Source organism: Argiope bruennichi, chromosome 5 (assembly GCF_947563725.1).
Source record: "Argiope bruennichi chromosome 5, qqArgBrue1.1, whole genome shotgun sequence".
Classification (NCBI taxonomy): Eukaryota; Metazoa; Arthropoda; class Arachnida; order Araneae; family Araneidae; genus Argiope; species Argiope bruennichi.
Genome location: NC_079155.1, coordinates 29,887,933 through 29,913,771, shown reverse-complemented (window position 1 = coordinate 29,913,771; position 25,839 = coordinate 29,887,933). Strand labels below are relative to the sequence as shown.

Here is a 25,839-nt window from a genome sequence, read left to right as displayed (position 1 = left end):
TGTTTATAAGTAACATTTCAAGGTCATCATTTTTGTGCATAGTTGAAAAGCTCCAAAGTAGGAAGGTCAGACTATTAGTATTTACGTTAAAATAAATATTTTACCTTCCTGGTTTATTAAAATGTGAGACAAATCATAATTCTAGAGCTAATTTTATTTAGTATCAATTAAATCATTTGTCTATTCATAATAGAGAATAAGCTAATTAGTTTTGATTTTAGATTAAAGTCAGTTTAGTCATCGTCATTCTTGTCTGTCATGAAAGAAAATTTATGAAATGTTGTAATTTGATTAGAAATTTAAATGAACCATCAGTAGAACTGGCATGAAAAATCATAAATAAATATCAGAAAGTACAAAGCTTTACCCTTCTAATCCAAACTATTGTTTTGGGTTACAATTTTTTTCAACTAAGTCATGTGTGTCTATTAAGATTTGATGCTTAGTTAAAGGATGCTATTTTGAAATAGTTTGAATGTAAGATTAATTTAAAAACTATCTTTGTAGCCTACACTTATGTTCTTAATTAAAGTTAAAATCTGATTTTTTTTTTTTTTTTTTTTTTTATCAATGCATAGTAGTAATCTGTAACATATGAATTACTCAATCGGGAAAAACATGAACGTAATTTTTGTTTGCTTCTAGTACCTTTCCAAACATTTTTGCCCCATAATGTACGTCCATCTTTTCATTAGAAAAATATCAGCCATTGTAGATGTAATGTATTGTTTTACAAATCATAAGGCAATCCTTCATTACACATGCCCTGTAGTCTCTTTTTTTTGTTTTTATAGGAAAAATTTTGATGTACTGTATATAGTGAGCTGCAACTGTCAATTTTGATTTTCTCATTTAAAAAAAGCAGGGTATTTAAATAGTGTTGCAGGTTTTGAAAGGCATAACAAACATGTAATTTAAATTATCCTTTAGTGATATAAAGTGATAGTTAGCCATCGCTCTACCGTTCATGTTATTTATTTCGAGCTCTTAGATAAATTAGTATTTGACTGTGACTTTGAATCTGCAATTTCTTTGTCCATCGTTTTTTTTTTTTTTTTTTTTTTTTTTAATATGCCTTAACAGCCCATTCATCCACCTGGCATGGCTTCATATCCTCAACTCTATGAATCCCCATGCAGTGCAGTACATTTTTGATTTTTTATGTAAGTGGAAAGGGGATGAATAATTACTGTTCTTTTATCATGGAAAGTAAGGCTCTTTGCTTGTATCAGAATTATTTTCTAACTAAGACTAATGTAATAAGTTTTCTCATTTTCGTCTACACCAGGTAGTCAGTCTTAAATTACTGGGCAAGGATATGAAATTGGTCAAATCATAATATTTATATAAATATTGAGAAAGACAGTTCTTAAGAGAAATTACATTCTTGATAATATGATTTTAACTCTGTTAAATTTGTAAAGTCAGAGAGGCGACTATCATTAATATTACTATCCCATATCAAAAGGAAGTTTATGGTTATAAACAATATAATTACAAATTGTAATATTATTGTAAGCAAATAATTTTTTTTTTTTTTTTTTTTTTTTTTTTGAAAAAGATATAGAATATTATTTACGTTAACAGAAATTCAGTGATGACTGAATAGGGATCTACATTTTTATTTACTATACTAATTCATTTTATTATACAATTTAGAATGTATTGTAATACCTAGAGTCAGGCATGAATTATAATTAATTGAAAAATGCATGAGAAATGTTTGTAAGAATTATTATTAATAGATTAATGAAGTACTGTTTTATTTTTCTTTTCGTATATTGTTTTCTTGTTCTAAGTCTTACAATTCTATTTAATTTTGTGTGTATGTTTTGCTTTTGTTTTTAGCTAAAATCTTAGTATTATTAACTTGCATTTTATTTTATTCTATTTAATTTACTTTTAAATTTATTTCATTTACTCTTTAAAATATTAGAATTAATATTCATATACAGTGCAACTCTTTCAATAATACTTGTATAGTGAACTTATTTTCAGAAATTTTAAATTCTTTTTTAAAAAAATAAAAAGGGCATCTAAATATGGAACAAAAAGGTTGTATAAAAAAAAATTATATATGCCTATTGCAGGGATTTCTAAACTTATAAAGGTTAATAATGTCCTCTTTTTAGATACCGAATCTATAGCAAATCACTTTATCCACAATACATTAAAGTTTTATGGGCCCAAAAGGAAATTTTGTGAAGGAAAAAAAAAATTGATTATTAAATATAATAAATGTTTGCAGTGATAATAACTAACCGAATATACAAATGATAACAAACCACTTTGAAATCAGTGCAAAATTGAGTGTGCATGATAAAAAATAAATTTCTGAAAAGTTTTTTAAGTAATTGGTCGGGATCTGAAGTCTCTCATGGAAACATAGAAATATATTTTAAATGAATCGACAATCCAGAACAACTGGCAACACTACAGCTGTATCGTGCTTAAAAAAGTCGGTTCTTTATTTATACACCATCCATTTCTTCATTTCTTGTCATTCGGCACGAGTTGCTGGTTTTCGTATTGCGCTACTTTGTTATTATGTTGCTACCAAATAGCTTGATTAAAATTCCAAGCTTTCTCTTTTTGCTGATTACTGAAAGATACATATATATTTAAGATTTTTTTTTTCGTTCCATCTAAAATTGACTGTACACCCCTGTCATATTGCATTCGAAAAGCAACCTTTCATTTCTAAGAAAGAATATAAATAAATCCTTTTAGGATCCTTATGCAATAAAAATACTCAGAAAATCGGAACTCACTTATGAAAAGCAGTAAACATTTTCACGTCAAAGATCGAAACTTTCGTAACTATTTTCCGAGAATGGCATGCAAATAATACACAAGTACCGGTTTACTTTATACAAAGCACACAATTCTCATGTGTGAAAATAAATTTTTTCAGTACCAATTACACGGCCTTCTTCTAGGTTTACAATTTTATCTGGGGGAGTGGGGAGGAGGATAGTGTGGTGAAAGCTTATAAGCCATTTAACAGCTACGCTACCCGAGCAATTGCTTTTGTATTGTGGTCATGTTACTGGGCTGCGAACCACAAGGTCCCAGGTTCTATCCTCGCTCATCACAATTCAGAACAATAGCTCTTTTATTAGAGAGTATGCGAGAAAGTTTGATGAACTATTCCCGGAATTATTTTAGAGATTTGAATACATTTCTCTTTGTTATTTATTTATTTATTTTTTTTTTTTTTTTTTTTGTACACAAAAATTTGCATCGCGCTTCGTTGTTATTTCTATAATTGCTTAGGAAGCCCAGACATAATTTCGTTATTAGCCTTGATAGTTAGGACCACTATGCCCTCTTGCCAAAATCTGTTTTCCGAGTTTGGAGGATCGCACGTTCGAAACCCAATTCTCCAATCAGACGTTATACGTGCTATTTGCCAACGATGCTACATTTTGAGATTCATTTAATGTAATGAGTGTTAAATTTAAAAACGGGAAGTTAATATAAGCTAAATTAAAATATTGCTGTGGATTCCATTGGCTATTAAAATTACACATCAAACTGAAAAATATCCCAAAATTAACCCACGATTTGAATTTGCCATCATTCGTCCAGTAAAATGTTGGAAACCCTATTAAAAAAAACATTTGTTAGCTGATAGTTGAGGGTTATTAAATATATAGAGCGGTACATGATAGAACAACGTGTAACGCGAGATTTGAATTAAATAAAAATAACAGGGTTTTTTTCTCTTTAAATTGTTATATTTATCTATATCTATACTTATAATAAAGCTCAGTGTGTGTGTGTGTTGGCGCTCTACAGGCCAGACCATTCAACCAACAGCTACGAAATTTGGCACGTGTATACCTTGGAGGCCGGAAATGTGCACCTGGGGGTTATTTTTTCGAATTTTTAATTAGATTTTTATTTATTTAAAAATTAAGCGAAATTTTGGCGTGTTTCTGCTATAACTTCCGAAAATTTTACCGTACAAAAAATATTTTTACATGAAGTTAAAGATCAAAAATTTATCTTTTAAATGATACCAATGTTTTAACCTTAAAATTAAATTTCTATTTTTAATGAACTTTTAAATAAATATTTTAACTATATTTTTCAACAATTTTTTTCGTACAAAATAAAAATAAAATTTAAGCTGCACGAGCACGTTTCGCATTCATGAGAAAAAAATTAGCTTTTTTCAAAGTGTTGCCATCACATTGATTAAAAAGCTCCAATTTTAAAAAAATTAAACCTTTTTGGAAATGAAATCTGCAAAAATATAATTTTCGGCACGCGTCTGTAGGAAATGAAACAAATATGAAATATTATTTTTTCTAAAAAATAAATTCAAGAAAAATCATTTTATGATCTTTTACACTCTCTATACTATTAATCCAATAAATCAGTTTTATTTTAAGGCAAGTTTTGTTTAATATGAACAGGATATCCATTCAAATCAGGGCCACACAGCTAATTTGTAAACCTTTAGTAAGACACAGATCTGCTAAAACGGTCTAAATAGAAAATGATTATATTTTATGTAACTTGATTCAATAAATGCTCTAATAAATAACGAATTTTTGATTTTACATAAAGCTTTTGCTGTAGAAATCACGAATAACAAAATGTTCTTGAAGCACTAATATTTTAAATAAAAAGAGTTAACTAAATCAATCACTTAAACTGACTGATTTATGAAAATTTGAATATCACTATTCAATAAAAAAAAAGGATAATTTTAGATTTCCCATCGATCGTTTCAAAGAAAATACGCCAATCAGCGCGCAGGGTTCTCAAGATTAATTGGCCTAAGATTATGAAAATGTTGAGTTTTTCTAAATTTTTAACATTCAAAACTTCATAAATAAGTCTTAATTGATCGTTGAAAATAGAAACATTCATTCATTTATTTAAAATTTGGTGTGTCCAGAATATTTCTCAGAATCTGATACCTTACTGCATTAAATTTAGACTTCATAATTTTTGAAATATATTTATAGGCCGGAACAAAATATTTTTATTGATTTCATTTCAATCCTTTTGAAAGCAAAACTAAAAACTGAATTTTATGCTGAATCTGAGAAATTTTTGTTGAATTATTGTTTGAGATATTACATAAATTATTAAAAATATTTTGTAGTTTACATAAGACTTAAATACTGAGCGATTCTGTTTGCAATACTCATATTCGATAATAATAAATAAATAACAATAAAGATGATAAATAAAATAAAACGCTTGGTTTTATTAAAAAATATCTTTATATTAATTGCAATTTCATCATTTCCACTTTAATTTAAAGTTGAAGTTTTACCGGAAATGACAACAAATTAGGAAAATATATATATAGTAAATTGAACGAAACGATCTAAACAACAGTATAAGTTTGGTATGACTATCAAAATTTGAAGATTAAAAATGTTTTGTTTGAGAATCTATTAAGAGACCAGTTACTTAAAATATTTAATTGAAAATTGTAGCGAGCGGTAATACTGGCGAACCGGCTGGTCGCCAAAGGCGGCTAGTATAATTATAAAGTACAAAGGATAGGGTTATGTATGGAATAACACTTAGGGCAAATGGCCTCCACGACTTTGCTGGCACATGCATATAAATGTGGCTGAATTTTGTTGATGCAGCGTTGAATTTCCCCCTTCAATGCACATGTGCTTGTGGGCTCGTCGACATTTGACTTCAAATAACCCCATAAAAAAATCCAATAGTGTTAAATCACACGATCTAGGGGGGCAGTTTTCAAATTTTCGAACTGTGGCCGCCAGACTTTCATTATTTTTGTAATATTGTTCAACGATGAAAACATGTTTTTCTATCGTGTTTACTATCCCTAAGCTATCAGCTGTCAAATGTTTTTTTGTAATAGAATGGCCAACACTTTACTGCACGAATGGTGGCAAATTCAAATCTTGCGTTAATTTTGGGACACCCTTTGCATACATTAAGTCTCCATTATAATTAATTGTCCTTCCGCCATCTTTGAACGATGGGTATCAAGCATTTTCTTCAAATTATCATTTTATAAAAATTCAACCAAACGATTTTACAGAACACCTGCTCAAATCATTCCATTTTTATCACTCATTCACACAGTGAAGGAGAATTCTCATAATTAACTTATCAAAAGTTCGCATCCGCATTTGTGCAAATAAAATTCCAAAGTGGGGGGCTTTAACTCATAAAAGTTGACGTCGGAAATGGCTCCCCGTTTCCGTTTGTACTCGATCTTTTCCGTTTTTCCTCGGCGTCCTCCAATCTGCCTTCCCAGGAGACGTCGGGGATTATTTTAAAGTATCTTTTTAAGTCTTCTCTAATCTCTCGACCTGGAAGAGCGGATTAGAACTGAATAATTGATCCGCGCTTCACTCCCCCGTCCCCCAGCTCAGTGCTTGTGCCCCGTTCTTTGTTCGTGAAAAGCGCCCTTTCGAATTATGATGGATGGTATGAATGATCCACCGTTCATTCCTCTGCAGTTTTATTACCCATGCAGTGAAGATTATTCAGATATGAGTAGTGATTGTTGCGTTAATAGCTTCAGAGCGGAGGCTTATTGATAAGATTTGCGCTTTTTGTCTTTTAAAATTTATTTAAAGAACATAAACGCATTATTTGATGCAAACCGGCTATGGTGAAACTCAACTGGGAGGTCAGTAGCATAAAAATTTTTAATTAAATGTTGTAATGTAATTAAATGTAAATCTAGTCTGTAAAGCGCCAACATACATTTATCTTTATTATTAGTAGAAATAGACTTGCTACAAAGCAAATTAAGAAAAGGTAGTTCTTAAATTCTTTAACTCAATTTTGCACCTTCTGAAAATATGTGCAGTGTATTACGCCAGCTTAATCCAACAACAGCAATGTACTGAGCTGTGAATCAACATATTCTTTTACGGTATGACTTTAGAGCAGCGGGCCCAATCGACTAGACCAGCCCTGTGTATATAACTTGGTCAGCGTGGTTTCCACTGCGGAATACTTATTTGAACTTCAAATTTTGATAGATGTATAATCCATATCTATTTTAGAAGCCTTATACCGTTTTATTCATTGCTTTATACATTTCCTTAATCTTCTGTCTATATTTTAGCCCTTTGAAGGGCTATTTTTTTCTAGTAATGATATATCAAGATAATTTCAAAGTTGAGATAGATTTAAGAAAAGGAATTCGCTTAATTTATTAAATAAATATAATTCAATTAATTAATTTTGTTAATTAATAATTATGTAACAAATCAAGATGCATCCTTTTGTGTGAGATAAGAAATTGGAGTATTTAGGTTTCTGCTTTATTAAAAAAAAAATTAGGAGAATGCATGCCAACCCGTCATAACTGAATATAAAGATTGGTGAATTTGGTGGGAAGTATACTCCCCACGGCCCTATAAAGGATTAACACATCCAATTATATCTCAAGAAAGAACAATAGTGTTTAAAAATGGGCGCTCTTAAAAAAAATTCATCATGGTTTAATTCAGAAATTAAATCAGTTATAAATGAAATAAAATTTCAAAAAAATTATTGAAAGCATGTCTTAGACCGAAATCTTCTAAACATGGAAAAATAAACCTAATCTTCATAACTTAATCAGTAACAATACGTAAAAAAGACAGGATGAAATATTAGAAGCAACAATAAAAATTATTTGAATTTCACTTTTAAAAAATGAAATGTAAAATGCGTTTAAATATTTTTTTAAAAAATTAAATGGGAATTATATGATAATTTTTTTTAAAAAAAAGGGTAAAGAAAAAAACTTTTTGAATTTTAAAATGATGTTAAAATCATTTTTGTGTGATAATATTCCTGGAAGTTATTGTATAATAACACAAAAAAATTTTCTATTATTAATTTTTAATTGATTAAAATTTTAAAAAAAAAATCGCTTTATGGTATTAATTCTCACCCTTCAAAGTACTTAGTTTGGCAGTTGTAGAACATACAATCTAGTCTGTAAAGCGCCAACATCCATTCATCTTTATTAGTAGTAGAAATAGACTTGCTACAAAGTAAATTTTTTTAAATAAATGTAGTCCTTAAATTCTTTCTCAATTTTGCATCTTCTGAAAATGCATCCAGTGTATTACTCCAGCTTTATCCAACAACAGCATTGTACTGAGCTGAGAGTCAACATATTCTTTTACAATATGACTTCAGAACAGCGGGCCCAATCGACTATACCAGCCCTGTTGTAGGTCGCACGGTCTAGCTTGTAGAATGGTAACACACAGACATATGTTTATCTTTATTAGTAATCCAAGAGAATCCGAAACTACCCACAAAATGTGAATCAAATAAGCCGGGATAGCCTAATTGGTAGGGCGTTGGATTCGCTTCCCTTAGGTTGCGAGTTCGAACCCCGCCGGCCGAAGACTCCCCGCGTGCATGGTGGCTGACGCGCGTATAAATCTGTTGTGGTCACAAAGTCCTCCATGTCGAGAGTAATACTTCTGGGGGTACTGGATCAGGGGTGATCGTTCTCTGATTCAGGTTTAAATTACGACCTGTAGATGAGTGAATGAAATGCGTGAATGAAGTCCGCCCCGTAAAAAGGGTTGTGACTTGTGTGCAGCAAAGTCGTTCTTTTGGCCCTAGATGGCGACATACCCTTGGCTTAAACAACAAATGGCTTCTTAAAGTCAGTGGGCTTGTCTATACAAGAGCCATTAGAAACAACAACAACAAAACTGAACCAAACTTTGGCCCTACTGTATTTTTCTTGATCTGGTTGAGCTCGAATTTGATTTATACAACATATCAATTACAACTTAACTCAACTTGAATTTATTCATTTCAGACTTATTGTGCTGTCCTTTGATGTAAAATAAGTTTTCAAAATGTCTATAAATATTCGCTATTATAATGTTTTCTCATATAGAATCCATAGTATTTATTGAACCTTTTAGGAAGAGGGTTCTAGATTAAGTGTACTCGATTCCATCACAGAACCATATTTTAGCCAGATCTGGTACATCTAAATTTATTTGAACACAGTTCAGAATTACAAGGTTCATCCCAAAATAACCCAAGTGTTGGTATGAAACAGAACTTAAATATAAATAAATTAAGTCAAGCTTGATCTGGTTGGTTTCATAACCGATGATCGTTAGCATTGTCTGCAATGTTCAGTTAGCATGTTATGAATTAGAATTTTCCTTTAATTAATATATTTATTTCTTTTTACTTTCCCGTGTACTAAGTATAGAAAAAGTATAATAATCGCCAAAAAATAAATAAATTCGAACTCCAGATTTTGACGAATCTTCACGTTTCTGGCCTTCCTGAGTTCGAAAAACACATTTTTGGAAAATATCCGTCTGTCTTTGATGAAGATAATTCAAAAACGCTTTGAGCTAGACGTCTGAAATTTGGTATTCAATCTTTACAACAAATTTGCGAATTTCTATCAAATTTTATGTAAATTCTATTCAGAAGAAGTTCGTTTGTCCAAATAAAAGTTAACACGATAATTACAAAATGGAAAGAGCTAGATATATAAAATTCGGTATACAGATTTTTCATCTATAGTGAAGACACTTATCAAATTTTCAGCCAAATCCAACTGTCTGTTGATCTATACTTGTAATTCAAAATCACAATGACTTAAATATATCAAATTTTTATATGGTATTTTGTGACTACAAATGCGACTTTGTGTCCAATTTTTACTTCAGTCGGTTGAGAAGAACATATCTAAAGCACAGCGGGTGCTATTATCCGCATGACATAATCGCCAAATAACTCGCCAAGAATGGCACGATAGCTTCAGTAAAAATGCCAAATTCACGTCAAAGTGTAATATTTCGTAATTATTGTACGCCAGTGTTTTATTAAAGAGTATAAGAGGAAGTTTTAGGAAAACCACTCCCTCTGATTTTTTTTTTTTTTTCCTTCTTTTGTAATTATTGTGATCATTCTCCAAATAAATGTCATTTTCCAAAGTTCATTATGTCCGATTATTATGCCAATATTCTAAAGGGATAAAATTAATTTCTAGAAGAAAAGAAAAGCTTAAAGTATTCCATTAATTTAGATATGCGTACCCTCCAACAGTTATTGAATATTTTGCTACGGAAATTGTGGAAACTGGGGAGTTGCGGATATACTGTGAAAAACAACGGAAAACTACAAAAATAATAATAATAATAAAATAAAAAATAAAAAAAAATTTAAATACTTTATAAAAAATACCTCGCCAAAAATACCTTTTTTCCGAATCTTCGCTCATATCAATCCTGGTGGTTAGTGTCTAACAGTGTTAATTTATTTAATCAACAAAGTCGTATTGTTTGTGTTTTTTAAGTAAGATTATTTCACTAATATATTTAGTCAATAATAAATGTTTGTTAAATAATTTTGTGCAAAAAAAATATTTAAATTCTTCTAAAATTCTTTGGAAGTATCTATTCTTCAATAATTTGTGATATTCGTAATCTATACTACTATTATAAATGTGAAAGTTTTGGATGGATGGATGTTTGTTAGTCAATCATGCCAGAACGGCCGAACAGAATTAGATGAAATTTAGCTGAGAGATTGATTATAGTCTGGAATAGGAGACAGGCTTCTATTTATTCCGTTTAATTGAGTGGTTAATTGTTTATTAATTCAAAACTAATTTTCCCCAAAAAAAATCGCCAAATGAGTAAAGCTTCAGGGTTTTTTTTTTTTTTTTTTTTTTTTTTTTTTTTTCCCCACGCCAATGAGATTAGGCTTAACATGATTTTGACTATTATTTCAAACGATTCTGTTTATTTTCTTAGTGTTCGAACATTTAAAATGAAACATTGTTTATGAATCGATCTTTCAGATTCATTCTGAAGTACTTTTGAATTAAAATAAAACAGAATAAAGGAAATTGAAAATTTATAATCTATATTGCGTTACCCCAACTGGCGTAGAAAATTCATCATTTGTGTTGCCCCAATTGGCGTTGAAAATTCACGCATGCGCAGGAGTAACAAACGATAACGCCATTGATGCTATAAATTCCAATCTATTTCCACGCGTGCGAAGTCGTGGGTAAAAGCTAGTATGTAATATATCTGTAATAAGGGCTACGGATGACTGGGTGACCAATGTTGGAGGATATGGATATAGGAAAACTTTACTCTCCTCGTTTGTTCTGTTCTTTTTCTGCACATATTTTTGTAACAGATATATGGTGAAATAGCTATAGTTATCAAAAGGCTGTTGTATTATCATTCGGATAGCTGCAAAATATTCGCCTTCAGGTTTAAAAATAAGAAGATTCGTCTGGATTTTATTCAACGATTTTATTAGTAGTTTTCATTTTCAGAGCTCAGTCACACCAGAATAAAAATGGAAATATTTATTTTTCCTCCCTCGTCTCGAGACTGAATTGCTGCTTCTTGCTCATCCACAGAGATCCATTTCGTCCATGGTGGAAGAAAGTTATTCTGAATTAACTTCCATAATTATTTTTTAATATGGTGTAAATATGAAGAAAAGAAAATTCTGTGTCCTCAATTTTAAAATTTAATTTAAATTAGTTAATTAACTCTCCAAGTGTTAATCTCGCGATTTCTGAAGGTAGAAGCTTAGTCTATTTTCTGCTGCATCCAACGATTTTCGTGTCACGGTATGTATATCTTTTACAACAGTCTTTATACAAGATTTGCAGATTTCTATCAAAGTTTGAGTAAAATCTGTTCAGATGAAGTCCGCCTGTTCCTGAAGTTAAGTTTACACGATAACTACTAAATGAAGAGAGCTTAATGAATGAAATTTGGTACACAGATTTAACATTTGTAATGTAGACACCTGTCAACATTTGAGCCGAATCCAACAACGGGTTGGCTGTCCGTCCGTCTGTGCTTTCAGAAACATGTGAACTCGATAGTTCAAAAAACAATTACTTAAATATATCAAATTTGGTATGAAAATTTATGGCTACAAGTATAATTCTGTGACAATTTTTTTGTTTCAATCGGTTGAGAAAAACGTGTCTGAAGCACACTTTTGATTTTTGTATACTGTTGAAGCATGCCTGGGATTAATCGCCAAATAAATTGCCAAGGATCCTAAATTTATGTCATAAGTTATTTCGTAACTATTGTACTCCAATGTTACGCAAGGCGTCCTCTGGCATGATAAATTTATTAGAGAATGTGTGAGAAAGTTTTTGTGAGACCACGCCCGCTGGTTTTATATTTATACTTCTGTCTCGCGAAAGGAAAAAATGAAACTAGTGGCACAAAAGCATTTAAAATCTGGTTCTTCCCTCTGTGGAAAGGAAGAAAATACTGCATTTCCCACAGTAATTTCTTCCCATCACGAACTGCAGAGCTTTTTGTTACTACGCATGCGCAATAGTAGTATATTTTTCTTCCGTAAGCAGCTTCATTTTTTCAAACTATGGAATGGAATGCATGTGCTTTGTTACTGCGCAGAAGCAGAAACTAGCACTCTGGAAATTTTCTGCCTACGAAAATAGGCATACCGTTTTCCCTTTGAGCATTGAAAACTTTAAAAGGAATGCTAGTGGATTGTTGGTGAAATTAGATATCGCTTGCAAAATTAAATAAATTAATGATAATATTTATTTCTTGGGAAAATAAGGTGTGCTGCAATTCCGCAATACCTACGCACGAACATTTACTTATGAGATATCTCACTCTGTTTCGATTGTATTAAATAAATTAATGACTTACTCAATACCTCAATTCAATTGTAAAAACTTTATAGATTTCGGTCGAATATCTTAATATCTTCTGTTTCCATCTATTATACAACGTATCTTACAGTTATAAAAGATAAACTAAATCTGAAATTCATCTAATAAAAATTCAGTATATGCTGACCTAATGGCATTACAGCACGAGGAAAGTCTGCCATTCTGAAAGATGGTCTACTAACAATTTTAATTTACATAGTGCGTTCTTTCATTTCAGCGAGCATTCAATACTCTGTGTCACAGCACCCATTTCTTCGGTCGGCGTCTCGTTCTGGAATGGGCTAATCCAGCTTCTGAAGATGTAGAAGAACTCAGGAAAAGAACGGCGAAGACCTATGTTGACTGTAAGTTTTGTTATATATTTTACAATCTGCAAACGATTTTGCTTAAGAAGTGAGATTGGCAGTTTTCATTTTGACGTCAGTTTTTATTATGGTGCATGTTTTTAATGGATTTAAATCGGTATTAGTAATTTAAATTTGTATTGAAGAATTCCTTCTGTCATCCTTTCTTGTAAGAGGGCCGCGGTGGCCTGGTAGTAAGGTCTCGGCTCCGGAACCGGAGGGTTTCAGGTTCGTGACACGATTCCACCGAAGAACCGTCTTGTAAGGGGGTCTGTTGCACGTTAAATCCGTCAAGACCAAACGTCCTCCTGCTGATGTGGTGTGGTGTGGAGAAGGGGGTGCCAGCTCAGGTGTCGTCCTCGTCATCTGACCGTGGTTCAAAATGACGAGGTCCGTCCCAAAATAGCCCTAGTGTTGCTTCGAACGGAACGTTAATATATCCAAACCAAACCTATCTTGTAAGATATGACTACAACGTAGGTGCGCCTTAAAGTCGTGCAAATTTCAAAAAAATCATGATGGGGTAGGAAAAAAAAGTAGTGCTCAAAAAAAATTGTGGTATACGAGATTATGTTCAAAAGATCTTTGGACCCCCCCCCCCCCCCATTAAAGAAATGATTCAAAAATTAATAATAGATGGTGTTCACACGTCAAACCGAGACAGTTTATGCAAATCAGAATAGCTATAAAACGCAAGGCTGGCAATGGATCCACCATTCGATCTAGCAGCATGCTATCGTTATGCCAGCGAGCATTAGTGGTTAAGCTTTTTTATAAGAACGATGAATCCACGACTAAAGGATTGCTTAAGTTCTGCATGGTGAAAGAAATCATCGAATAAATGTCCAGTTACATTAAATAGCATACTGAATTTAGTATGCCGTTTTGAGGAAACGGGGAGTTTGGAGGATCGTTTACGAAGTGGCCGGCCATCCGTCATTGGGAACCGCACACTGTATCATGTCACACGCTGTAATTGAATGGAGCAGAATTGTTCATTTATGCAAAAAAAAAAAAAAAAAAAAAATATCTCCACTGTTATATACCTTCTACGCATTGGGAAATCGAACCTTGAATCGAATGTTGTTAATATATTTGGGAATGTGTCTATAAAAGGAAAGGTGGAACATTGTTTTTTGAATTTAAGTGAGTGAATTTTAAAAATCTGCTTTTGCTGATGCTGTTAACAAATATGTGTTGCGAAAAAAAATGTTTCAGTGATGCCATTTAACATTTGCCTTTAGCAATTAACAGATGAAGCACTTACTCTCATACTGTGTTTGCATGTTCCTAGCTGACAATATGAAAATATTGATGAAAAATATTTTGAATAATTAATCTAGTTGAAATAAGAAAAAAACATTAATGATTTTTTAAAACTAAAAAATAATTTGACTGGAGCGGGTAAATTTGAACTTTTGCATAAAGCGGTTTTTGGAGGGATGTGAACACATCAGTTTTGAATTAGGCAAATTTCTTTGTATCTTTAAATTGACATTTTTTTTTTTTTTTTTTTGTATGAGTTCAGTTAAATATAAATTTTAAGATCTAAATGACTGATGCGTACTTAAATTGCTGCCTTAAATTGTAATCAATTATTCGTATCGTAAGTATTCAGAAGCTGTTTGAAGAAATTCATGCTTTCTTCGTTTTATTTAAAACAAACAAAAGCAATTTTTTTTTTGTCATTTTTCTTAATTTAATGAAAGTTTGATTAAGGTTATTAAATAGTTAAAGATACTGTTACAAAAATTTTTTTTACAAATACCGCCAATCAATCGTAATAACGCAGCGCATTTAATCGCTAGTTCAGCAGCTTGCTTGCTGTCTAATCTTCCAAAAATCTTTACTTGTCGGCGACTCCGACTACACTCACACACGACTTCCCCGCAGCTTGAGAGTGCCTGTCTTTTATATTTCCGGGTGGTGGGGCTAGAATCTTCCAAACCAATCAGGACGTAACTGGGTGTATCTCGGTTCCTACTGGATGGATCGTGAGACTTCTCGGACTTTCCAGTATGATCCATTTTGTCGCCAAAGTCGCCAAATTCATCACGTAACCGCCAAATGATTGCCAAGTTTGTCGCCAAGCTCTGAGGTCATTGACGCGGCCCCCGCTCAACATGCAGAGGACAGATCGTACAACGGTCTTTCTTACGATGACACTATTCGTACTGGGAAGCAAAATTACAGATTTGTAGCAATACGTATAATTAATGTTATGATTTATTTATATTATTTTAAATTTCGCTGTTGGTAAAAATATTTTGAACTCTTTAAATTGCTATCAGGTAAGTTTTGTCTCTCGTCTCAAAGATTTGCCGCTCTTTATTCTACATATTTCTTAAATACATAAAATATGAAATGAAAATATTAATTTTATGTCTAGCGTATGCATTCTATAGAGTGCATGATCTTCACCCATTGCTGACAACTTATATATTGAGTCGGCCATTGCATTGTTGCCGTCGGGATTTGTAATCGATATTATATTGCGTCTTAATGTCTTTCTGTATAACTTTATTTTTTTATTTTATATAGATGAATTTTAACAGATGAAGTGTGTTATGTCGTAAAAATTTCTTCCCCTGTTTATTATTATTGTTATTATTCAATCACAGTAGCGTAAATCTTCATGAGTGGGAATAAAAGAATGAAACAGAAATAATCAAAAAACATTTACTTCGAAACATTTATATTTCTGGAAGGAAAGCGGATTCTGTATTTGAGACAGTACCTTCCTCCCATCACAGACTGTGGAGCGGAACTAAAACATTGTGATACTTCGCTTGCTTGTCAATAAGTGGAATTTTTGTCAAAATGTTTGAATTTAGTTGAACCCTGGGGCCATTTTTGCTGCAGTTGTTCGCTTTTTAGACATTACAATCCGCTTCAACACCCATAGGTCTCTTGGACTGAGCTTCTCTTTCCGTCCACTATTTTACTTTGCCGCGCTGTGTGCATGCTGTCAAGACTTTAGACACCGTACCGCTAGAAACGCCTAAAAGTTGGGATGTTTCGGTCACACTTGCTGCAGCTAGACGAGTTCGTACAATTTGGCCTCTTTGGAAATCTGAGAGGTCCGACATTTTACGCTTTTGAAAAAAAAAAAAAAAAAAAAATCCAAGCTGCCAAAAAGCCAATCCAAAAAAATTCAATAAAGCTGACACGTACTACCAAAATATATTCATTGCTATTTATAAAAAAGGAAAAAAAAAAAAAAACTGCTGGTTATTATTATATTTTAATCCTTACTAAGCGCATTCAAAAATATCCCTCTTATTCACAGGTGTTTCCATTATTTTGATAACTACCTATATATATAAGTAATCAAAAATATAAGCATTATGAAATTAAAACCTATTTCTGAAACAATCTAAATTTAAATTATTTCGGAAACGAAACTAAAAAATTATTTCGGAACCAAACTAAAAAAAGTAAATAAGTAGAAAAGGCGCCATTATATTTAGAGAGCTCAAATGCAGCTACTACTAAAACACAGATGAATCTAGTCTAATTAGTAACAACTATCAAGTTAAAAGGAAAAAAAAAAGTAGAATCAAAATTAAACCAAATAAAATAAGAATCCGGCCTGAAGACTTTCTCAAGGGTCACCCTCAGGCAGGGATTCAAAATAAGGGATTTTTTCTGTGAGGAATCTGACTTCAGTCCAACAGTATTGATCTCCTGAAATTAAGGTCTAAGGGATACACCATTTTTTACAGAAATAAAACAAAACAATAAATTATAAAAGAATGCGAACACCAATTAAGCAAAAAATACAATAACATAAAATAAACTATATAAGAACTATCATAACCAATTATGAAAACAAAAAGGAAAGAACATACCAGCAGCAGGCAAAAACATTTTTACCAAAAGTGTCCCATCATGTTCTTTCTTGTACCCCGCGTCTTATTCAGATTATGCTTAGGATATTCAAGTTAATAAATAATTGGAGGGTCTCGCTGCCATCTATTGAGTAAGTTAATATGCAATGGGAAGACTATTTTTATTTTAGGCCAAGGATTAATACCAAATCATCTCTTTTTTTTATTAAAATATCGATAATGCAGTAGTTTCTAGGAAATTCATTATTAGTTAAATTTTTAATGAGATTATTTGTTGCTTCAATATAGGAAATTTTGTTATTACAAACTCTTTTTATCCTGTAAATTGTGAGAAAATTAAATTTTTGAAAATTTTAGAGTTTAGATTAGAATGGTAATTAGGAAGTTTCTTTATTTTAAAGTTGAATTCATCCCTTTTATCGTAGATACCAACTATTGTTTTATCATTAACAGTTTCGATTTTTAAATCCAGAAAGGTAGCTTCAAGTTGATTTTTATTTGTTTCTGTTAGAATTAAATCTTTTGGATAGCAGTTAGTCGTAATATTGGTATTATCTAAGTTTATGAAAAGTAAGTCATCAATATGCCTCCAACCGTTTATTAAATTATATGTAATTATTTTTTTCTCATGGTAATGTTGGAAAATATTGCTAAAGCACTTGAGAAAGTTGTTCCCCTTTACTTGTTTATAAAAATTAATTCCATTAAACACGTAATTTTCAGTAATATTAAAATTACATAATTCTAGCCAGTTATTTTTAGTGATAACACTTTCATTTTAATATTCGTCATATATAAAAGTACAGACATTTATTAATTTTTCATAAGGCAGATTTGTGTATAAATTTTCGAAATCATAAGCATTAAGTTTATTAATGTTGTTATCTTTAAGAAAGTCCAAAACGTCTTCGTTACAACTAATTATAAAGTTTTCACCTTTGATTTTGTCTACGATAATTTTTAAGTATTTAAAGAAATGTTTTCCCGTATAGTAATTATAACTGCCAATGCTACAAGTCACAAATCTGAATTTTAATGAGTTTTTTTTTTAATGAAATTTAACTGTTGGGAACAAATAAGGATAGTTTAGAGAGCAAGTCCTATTTTTTTTTTTTTTTTTTTTTTTTTTCGCGAAAGCTAGCATTCTTTTATTTAATTCCTTTTTCCCCGTGTTCTTTAAAATATAAGTTGTATTAGCCTGAGGGTAACCCTTGAGAAAGACTGCAGGCCGGATTTTTATTTTATTTGGTTTAATTTTGATTTTTTTTTCTTCTTTTAACTTAGTATTTATAACTAATTAGTATATATATATAATTCTGATACATAATTTAAGTTACTAAGTTTATTATATATTCAAAAATACCAATAACATTAGAACTTTCCATTTGAATGGATACCTATTACTTTATGTTTATCTGAGCACGAATTGACTCTTTTAACCCAAATTGTGCTCTTTTTTCCGAGTCCCAGTTCAATTGTTTGTTTCTAGAACCTCCTTAAAGTTTCCAAAAATAAACTTTCTGATGATAGATTGCAAGAAATCTTTCACCATCTTCACAACTCAGAAATATGTTTTATCATAACATTCCTTTTTGTTTACTCGGATATTGTTGTATCCGGTACGCCCCGTTCTCTGGTCTGAATCCCTCCCATTTCGCATAGGAGGGGCGTGTCGCAATGAGGGGGTGGCGAAAACTTTTCTGCATCCGCATTCTGGGGGTTTGTTTTGAAAGAATTATTTATTTTTGGAATTTTCGTATACTTTCTCTCTTTCTTGGAAAACAAAATACCCATCCATCAAGTATGTGTTAATCTATGGAAAATATCCGTTACAGGCTCTCCTTTCTGAAGCGCCAGTTTATTATTGTTGGTCGGAAGTTTACTTTAAATTCTGTATTATTGTCGATGAAAAAAAATCCTGAAGTTAATGTATAGTAAAATGATGCAAAATTGGGTCAATGGTTGCAATTTAAACAATTCCTCTCAGCAAGCTGGAAGGCAAAGGTAGAAAGAATCCTTTACATCTGTGTTACTATTTGGCAATATAAATTGTTCATGTTAAAAACAGTCAAATTTAGGTTAATGAGGCGCCAATTTATTTAATTGGATTTATTTTTCTATCTTCAATATTATGAAAATTTCCTCTCATAACATCTCACCGTTTCCACCCTCTTTGAGCTAGATGGTCCATCTACGAACTACATTGCTTACAACATATTCCAAGCCAGTTAAAATCCAAACAAAACTCTAGTTATCCTGTTCAGAAGATACTATGAGCTGGCGTTATACGCATTATATATATATATATATATATATACTTTTGGACGAAGGGTGGTTTTGGTCTGTAGGGAATCGGTGAAGAACTTTTCCGAAAGTCTTGTTATGAGAACCATTGCAATAGGTTGTCTTCCTATAGGAATCTACCTAATATTTGCTAACACATGGATAAAATCTTGAAATAATTCAATGTTTAAAAAAAATTAACTGAAGTTTTAAATTAAATAATATTTGTACTTTGAAAGGCCTTTAAAATACTACAAAATGAAACAAAAATCTGCAAAAATAATTGAGTAAAGAATTATGATTTGCGATTTTTTTTTTTTTTCCTTGCTTGATGTAATCCATAACATAGCGTAAATTATACAAATGTGCTGTGTCATAATATTATTTCAATAATTATTTTATTATCCAAAATTTTTCAAAATGGCAAATTTATAAAATACAGAGATGAAAACCACCAGTTACCTTTTACTTATTTTTCTTTTCTTTGCTAGTAAAATATTCTAAATTTTTAAAATATAGTAAACGATTTTTTTTTATATCATATAAACTTCAAAAGAATGATGTGTTCATTGAATGTCATGTCAGCAATTTTATTCCTTCTACGAATATAATTATTTTTTGAAATTTTTTATAATAATACATTTAATTTCTTTATTAGATAGAGTGGCTGCGCTCGTGTTAATATTTGCAATAACTAAATATGTTTATATTTGCGTTTTGAATGGTAATTTACATGCTAAATAAGCTTCTGAAATATTACGCTTTTTGTCTAATCTGTTAGCATAAAGAAGGAAATGAAAAATGTGTTATGAAAAAAACTGTACATGTCTACGAATTTTATACAAAACTTGATACGGAAGAAGAGTTTTTGTGTAAGGAACCATATACCAATTTCATCGTTCTACTTCTGTATTTTTCGGTTGCCATATTCACATGCATTTGGAAAGCATTAGATACTATTATAAAAATGCTTTGACTTCATTGATTTCTCGAAATTCCGTGTATATTTCGCATATGAAAAGGATTATATTAATTTTATGAGAATCCTATAGGCATTGGCCGCGGTGGTCTGGTGGTAAGGTCTCGGCTTTTGAGCCGTAGGGTTTCAGGTTCGAGACCCCATTGCACCGAAGAACCGCCGTGTAAGGGGATCTGTTGCACGATACATCCGTCAGGGCCAAACGTCCCCCCGTTGGTGTGGTGTGATGTGGAGAGAGGGGTGCCAGCTCAGGTGTCGTCCTCGTCACCTGATCGCGGTTCAAAATGACGAGGTCCGTCTCAAAATAGCCCTAGTGTTGCTTTAAAACGGGACGTTAATATAACTAAACTAAAAAACTATAGGCGTTTTGAATTTCGCTCCACACACACACACCTTCTCGTTTCCCTCTTCAACTTTTAAATCAGATTTTTTTAATGAATTTAATTTAATTTTAATATGTGCAGTTTTTAAGCAATAAATAATATAATAAACTGACATATATAATATAACTTGTTTATAAGCAGTTACCTTCAAAAGGATTGGTTTCAGTATTTTACATGCGAAAAAAAAAAAAAGTATAAAGGAATTTGAAACTGAAAAATAAAAATAAAAAATACTACAGTCAAGTATGATAATAAAATGTTTGCCTTTTGATTTGGAAATCATCACTTAACTGCAAAAATAAAGATAAAACCATATTGCTTCACAAAAAAATTTGAAAGCTTGAAAAAATCCTTAAAAATAATATTTTAAAATTTAATCCATATTTCAATTTAATTTGAATAATTAAATAATAAATACTAATTAAATAAAAGGGTTGGATTAAAATAATCTTTAAAATAAGATAGAAAAAAAATAAACTTGAGTCGTCGTGATCTCCCAAATTTAAGAGGTCCTCTAAGCAGGTGCCTGTTTAATAATCCGGCCCTGCATATGCGAATGTAAAAAAAAAAAAAAAGAATCTTGTTAAGAGACACAGAATTAAGATATCAATATTATTATCCCAAGAAAATTGTGAATTTATTTGAAATTCTTCATTTCTTTTTTTAAAGAAATTCGAGGCCTCGTGATCCCCTAAATTTTTGGGGCTTCCAAAATGTGAGCAGTTGTCTATCTGTTTATCTGCTTTTGCACGTGCAGATATAAAGTATCATTATCATTTTAACTATATTACGAATTGGACATTTTTCGTAACCAGCTAGTTCTCCGGGGATATTAATTTAATTTTAATCAAATCGATAGTTCAATAAAGCAATCAAGTCAAATTCAATCAATCGAGTTGGGATGTAACTAAATGTTCGTGAGTCCCTCAAATTGTCAGTTATTAAATTCGTGTTATTTTAATTGTCTTATCGCTTGTTTGTTGTCTACGTTAATTTTTTTAATGGAAATTAATCATACGACATTAGATCGCTAAAACGTAAATATCTGGTTCTTCTATCTCTTGAATTTCACCATTTTTATCTGTTTTGTAAACTGCACAAATTTTAAACAGAATCCTTCTTTCTTGACTTTTAACGGTTGAAAAAAAATCATGTGATAAAAATGTTGATGAAACAATTAAAACATTTTGAATAATGAAATTCAAACAGTTTGAACAATGTAATCTATTGTTGAAAATAAAGCAAAAGTAACTAAATAAGTCATAATAAATTTTTAAAAAATTGCAAAAATTCAGGAAAAAAATGGCATGGCCGTTAAAAAGACATTTTTTATTTTGATTTTGATATGGTGTAAAATTCATTTCTGTGCCATAATATTTTTTTAAAGTCATCATGGTAAAAATGCCAGAATTCATCTTTATTTTTTAATTAATTAAAATTCTAATTCTAATTTTTAAAAAAGTCTCTCCTATATACGCATTCCCAAATTTCAAGTTATATACATACCAAATTTGATAGCTGTATTTTAAAGGATCTGGGCTGTAAAGAGCCAACATGCACATACACATACATTTATTTTTATTATTAGTATAGATATGTTTGAAATCCTTCTAGCTGATTTCTCAATAAAAATCAGATATTCATTTTAATTCTCCATTCTTTAAAATCTCATGATCGTCTTCGCGCCTTGTCTCCTCCGAAGGAGCGTCACTGTGCTCTCCTTCTCTGACAGCAGCGATTCTCCTTCCCAGATGTTGTCTAATGATGCAATCCCGTGGTAGCGGAAAGTAATTAACACGGCATACTACATCATGGCAGCTTCTGGTATTTGGTCCTCCTCTATCAAAACTCCCATCCCTTGTCACGGTATCGGATTCTGTTGGGTAACTCTGTCTGGAATGCAAAGAGGGTGTGGGATGTGGTCTGCTCTTCGGTAGCACGTGGAAGGAAAAAAAATCGGCCCATTTGACATTTTGATTTATAGTTGCCTGTGCTACCTACCCTCGCCATGAGAACGCACAGCACTGCATCATCCTTAAAGTCACCCGAGATTTCAAATCGTCTTTGTTTTGTTTACACAGACACTAGAAGGAATGTTTTTTCTTCTTGGGAACCATTCTCGTCTGGGTTTGGGTTTGAAATGCGAGTAACTCAATAGGAGAAAGTGACGAACTCTGTTGCAGATATCTCTGCCTCGGCTTATAATAAGGATGAATGTGTGTATGTGTTTGCCTGTATGTGCATGTTGGCACTCTGCAAGAAAGTCTCTTTTATACTTTAGAGTTACTAAATTTGGAACAGATATACTTTAGAAAGTATAAATGTGCATCTCGCAGGGTTTTGTTGTGAAATTTTAATCAATTAAAAGTGAAGCAAAATTTTGGCATTCCAGGTTATAACCCCCAAAAATATTATTGCGGAAAATAGATTTTTATATCATTTTTTTAAAAAAAATATCTCTTTAGTGATGTCGGTTTAATTGTCGCGCAAACTTTTCCTGAATTTTGGAAGTTTTTTTAAAAACATTTTTTGCATGATTTTCAACAAAGAATTTCATTGTTAAACTGAAATTCAAGTCGTTCTGGTTGCTGTATCAAATATCAAACCGTTGATTGTCTTCCAATGTTGAAAATTAAGGTAGAAGGATTTTGTTTAATATCTGCGCAGTTTACATGAAAAATAAGAAAGCGAAGTTACAGTACTCGAAAATTAGTAGATAGATTATCGTACAATTTATGATAGTACTATGATGCCATTAGATTTTTCTGGAATGATTCATTTACACAATGAAAAGGTGTAAACCTATTAAAATAAAACGACTTTGATGTGACTACTTGATGCTAAAATATTTTCTTGGGATAATCATCAATATTAAGCATAAAAATTTGATTTGAGAAAAAGACAATCAATATTTGATGCTGAAAGTGTTTTCTTGGGATAATTATGAATATTAAGCATAAAAGATTTGATTTGAGGAAAAGACAATCAATATTTGATGCTGAAAGTGTTTTCTTGGGATAATTATGAATATCAAGCATAAAAAATTTGATTTGAGGAAAAGACAATCAATATTTGAGGCTGAAAGTGTTTTATTGGGATAATTATGAATATCAAACATAAAAGATTTGATTTGAGAAAAAGACAATCAATATTTGATGCTGAAAGTGTTTTCTTGGGATAATTATGAATATCAAGCATAAAAGATTTGATTTGAGAAAAAGACAATCAATATTTGAGGCTGAAAGTGTTTTATTGGGATAATTATGAATATCAAACATAAAAAATTTGATTTGAGAAAAGGACAATCAATATTTGATGCTGAAAGTGTTTTCTTGGGATAATTATGAATATTAAGCATAAAAGATTTGATTTGAGGAAAAGACAATCAATATTTGATGCTGAAAGTGTTTTCTTGGGATAATTATGAATATCAAGCATAAAAGATTTGATTTGAGAAAAAGACAATCAATATTTGATGCTGAAAGTGTTTTCTTGGGATAATTATGAATATCAAGCATAAAAAATTTGATTTGAGAAAAAGACAATCAATATTTGATGCTGAAAATGTTTTCTTGGGATAATTATGAATATTAAGCATAAAAGATTTGATTTGAGAAAAAGACAATCAATATTTGAGGCTGAAAGTCTTTTCTTGGGATAATTATGGATATTAAGCATAAAAGACTTGATTTGAGAAAAAGACAATCACTATTTCCGGATGAACTAGCTGGTCCCCAAAGGTAGTTAATAAACAAATAAGCTATTGGAAATATTTCGATCAAAGTTGTATGTTTGTGATTCAGCAAACGTAATACAATGTTACAAAATTTTTAATTACATTTCTTAGCTTAATATTCAAAATTCCTAATTGATAATAATTATTAATAATAGACCAGTGATCGATTTCGAGCAGCGTAACATCGATAATCATAAGCTTTAGGATTGAATATATAAGATTTCAAAATTTTAAATCCTTGTTCCATAAAAATTTATTTAGAGATTTTTTTCCCATAAATATGGAATGGTATCTCTTTATGCAAAGGAAGATATTCGAGATTTAATACTGCTCAGATTTGAAGGCAAAATTCAATGACTCTGTGATTTCTGAATTTTACAAATATTTGAAAATATTCGATTTTATATGAAATTATTTCCATATTTGGAAGTACTTATTGGTGCGAGAAATTTATATTTATGACAATTAATCAGGTCCAGATTTTAAAATAATCAAAGCAAGCAGGCCTCGTGGGTCTGTAACTTTTGGGGCACTGAGTTCTCGAAACCTTTGCGGTATTTTGAAATTTATTTAATTGTGTGCTTATATTTAATTATAAAAGCCGTATAATCGAACTTATTCAAAATTAATTCAAATATTTCTTAAATTAATTTTAGAATATTATTCTAGTCGCATTTATAATTAATTAATATTCGGCTAGTACCATTGTAATAATTTAGTTCATTTTCATGCTTTTCACTAATGGAAAATTAACAATTTAAATAATTATCTAAAAACATTTATTAAAATCTTTCTTCCTTATTTGTGAACTAATTTTCAATATCAATATTGATATTTCAATATCAATTCAAAAAATCGATATTGACATTTATTTAATTAAAAACCGTTTCCAGACGATGAAAGGGATTTGTATTTTATAATATTTTATGCACAAATAATTTTTGCATTAAAAGAATATTAGCATGAAAATAATTTAATTTTATACAACACCTGGTATATCAGTCAATAATTTATAAAACATACCGTCACTCAAACAGCAGAAGATCGTAGGTCATACATTTGTTGTATATGACTTAATGATTTTCTGCGCCTTGAATGATTGTCTGAATCTGAATTGTTTCTGACAAGTATTTCAGCGTTGACGAGGGTCATACTAGGATCTATCTACCAGATAATCTTTTACAGTTTCTCAGTTACATTGGCTTCAATAATCTAGTATAAGAAAATAAAATGCTTGACCAGCATATATTGCAATTTCAGATCATAGTATTTGATGCAAATGGCCCAAAATATGGTCTTTGAACCAATTATAGATGCCTCCACAACTTTTGCACAATACAGCATATAATTAACACATATCATTCTTAACTCAAAGGCATTTTTCCTGGATTATCGTTGTACATCGTACTCGAAACCTTTGATCTTCCAACTCAGCCATCTTCCGGGGTCTTCCTGCCAAATGCCTGCTCACTTCCCGACTGCTGGCATGTCCCTGCAAATCAAGGGCACTTCACATCATTAGTTGGCGCACTCGTTAGGGCCTGACAAATCGTCCCCCCTCCAGTTCCG

The 25,839-nt window shown here is 31.2% G+C and overlaps 1 protein-coding gene across 1 annotated transcript in view; it reads left to right on the top strand.

Moving 5' to 3' along the window:
* Positions 1 to 25,839, top strand: part of LOC129969406 (probable RNA-binding protein 19) — a 70,800-nt gene that overhangs the window by 24,445 nt on the left and 20,516 nt on the right. Inside the window, exon 27 of the mRNA XM_056083969.1 lies at positions 12,912 to 13,038. Coding sequence (XP_055939944.1) covers positions 12,912 to 13,038 — 127 coding nt within the window. The remainder of the gene's footprint in view (positions 1 to 12,911; positions 13,039 to 25,839) is intronic.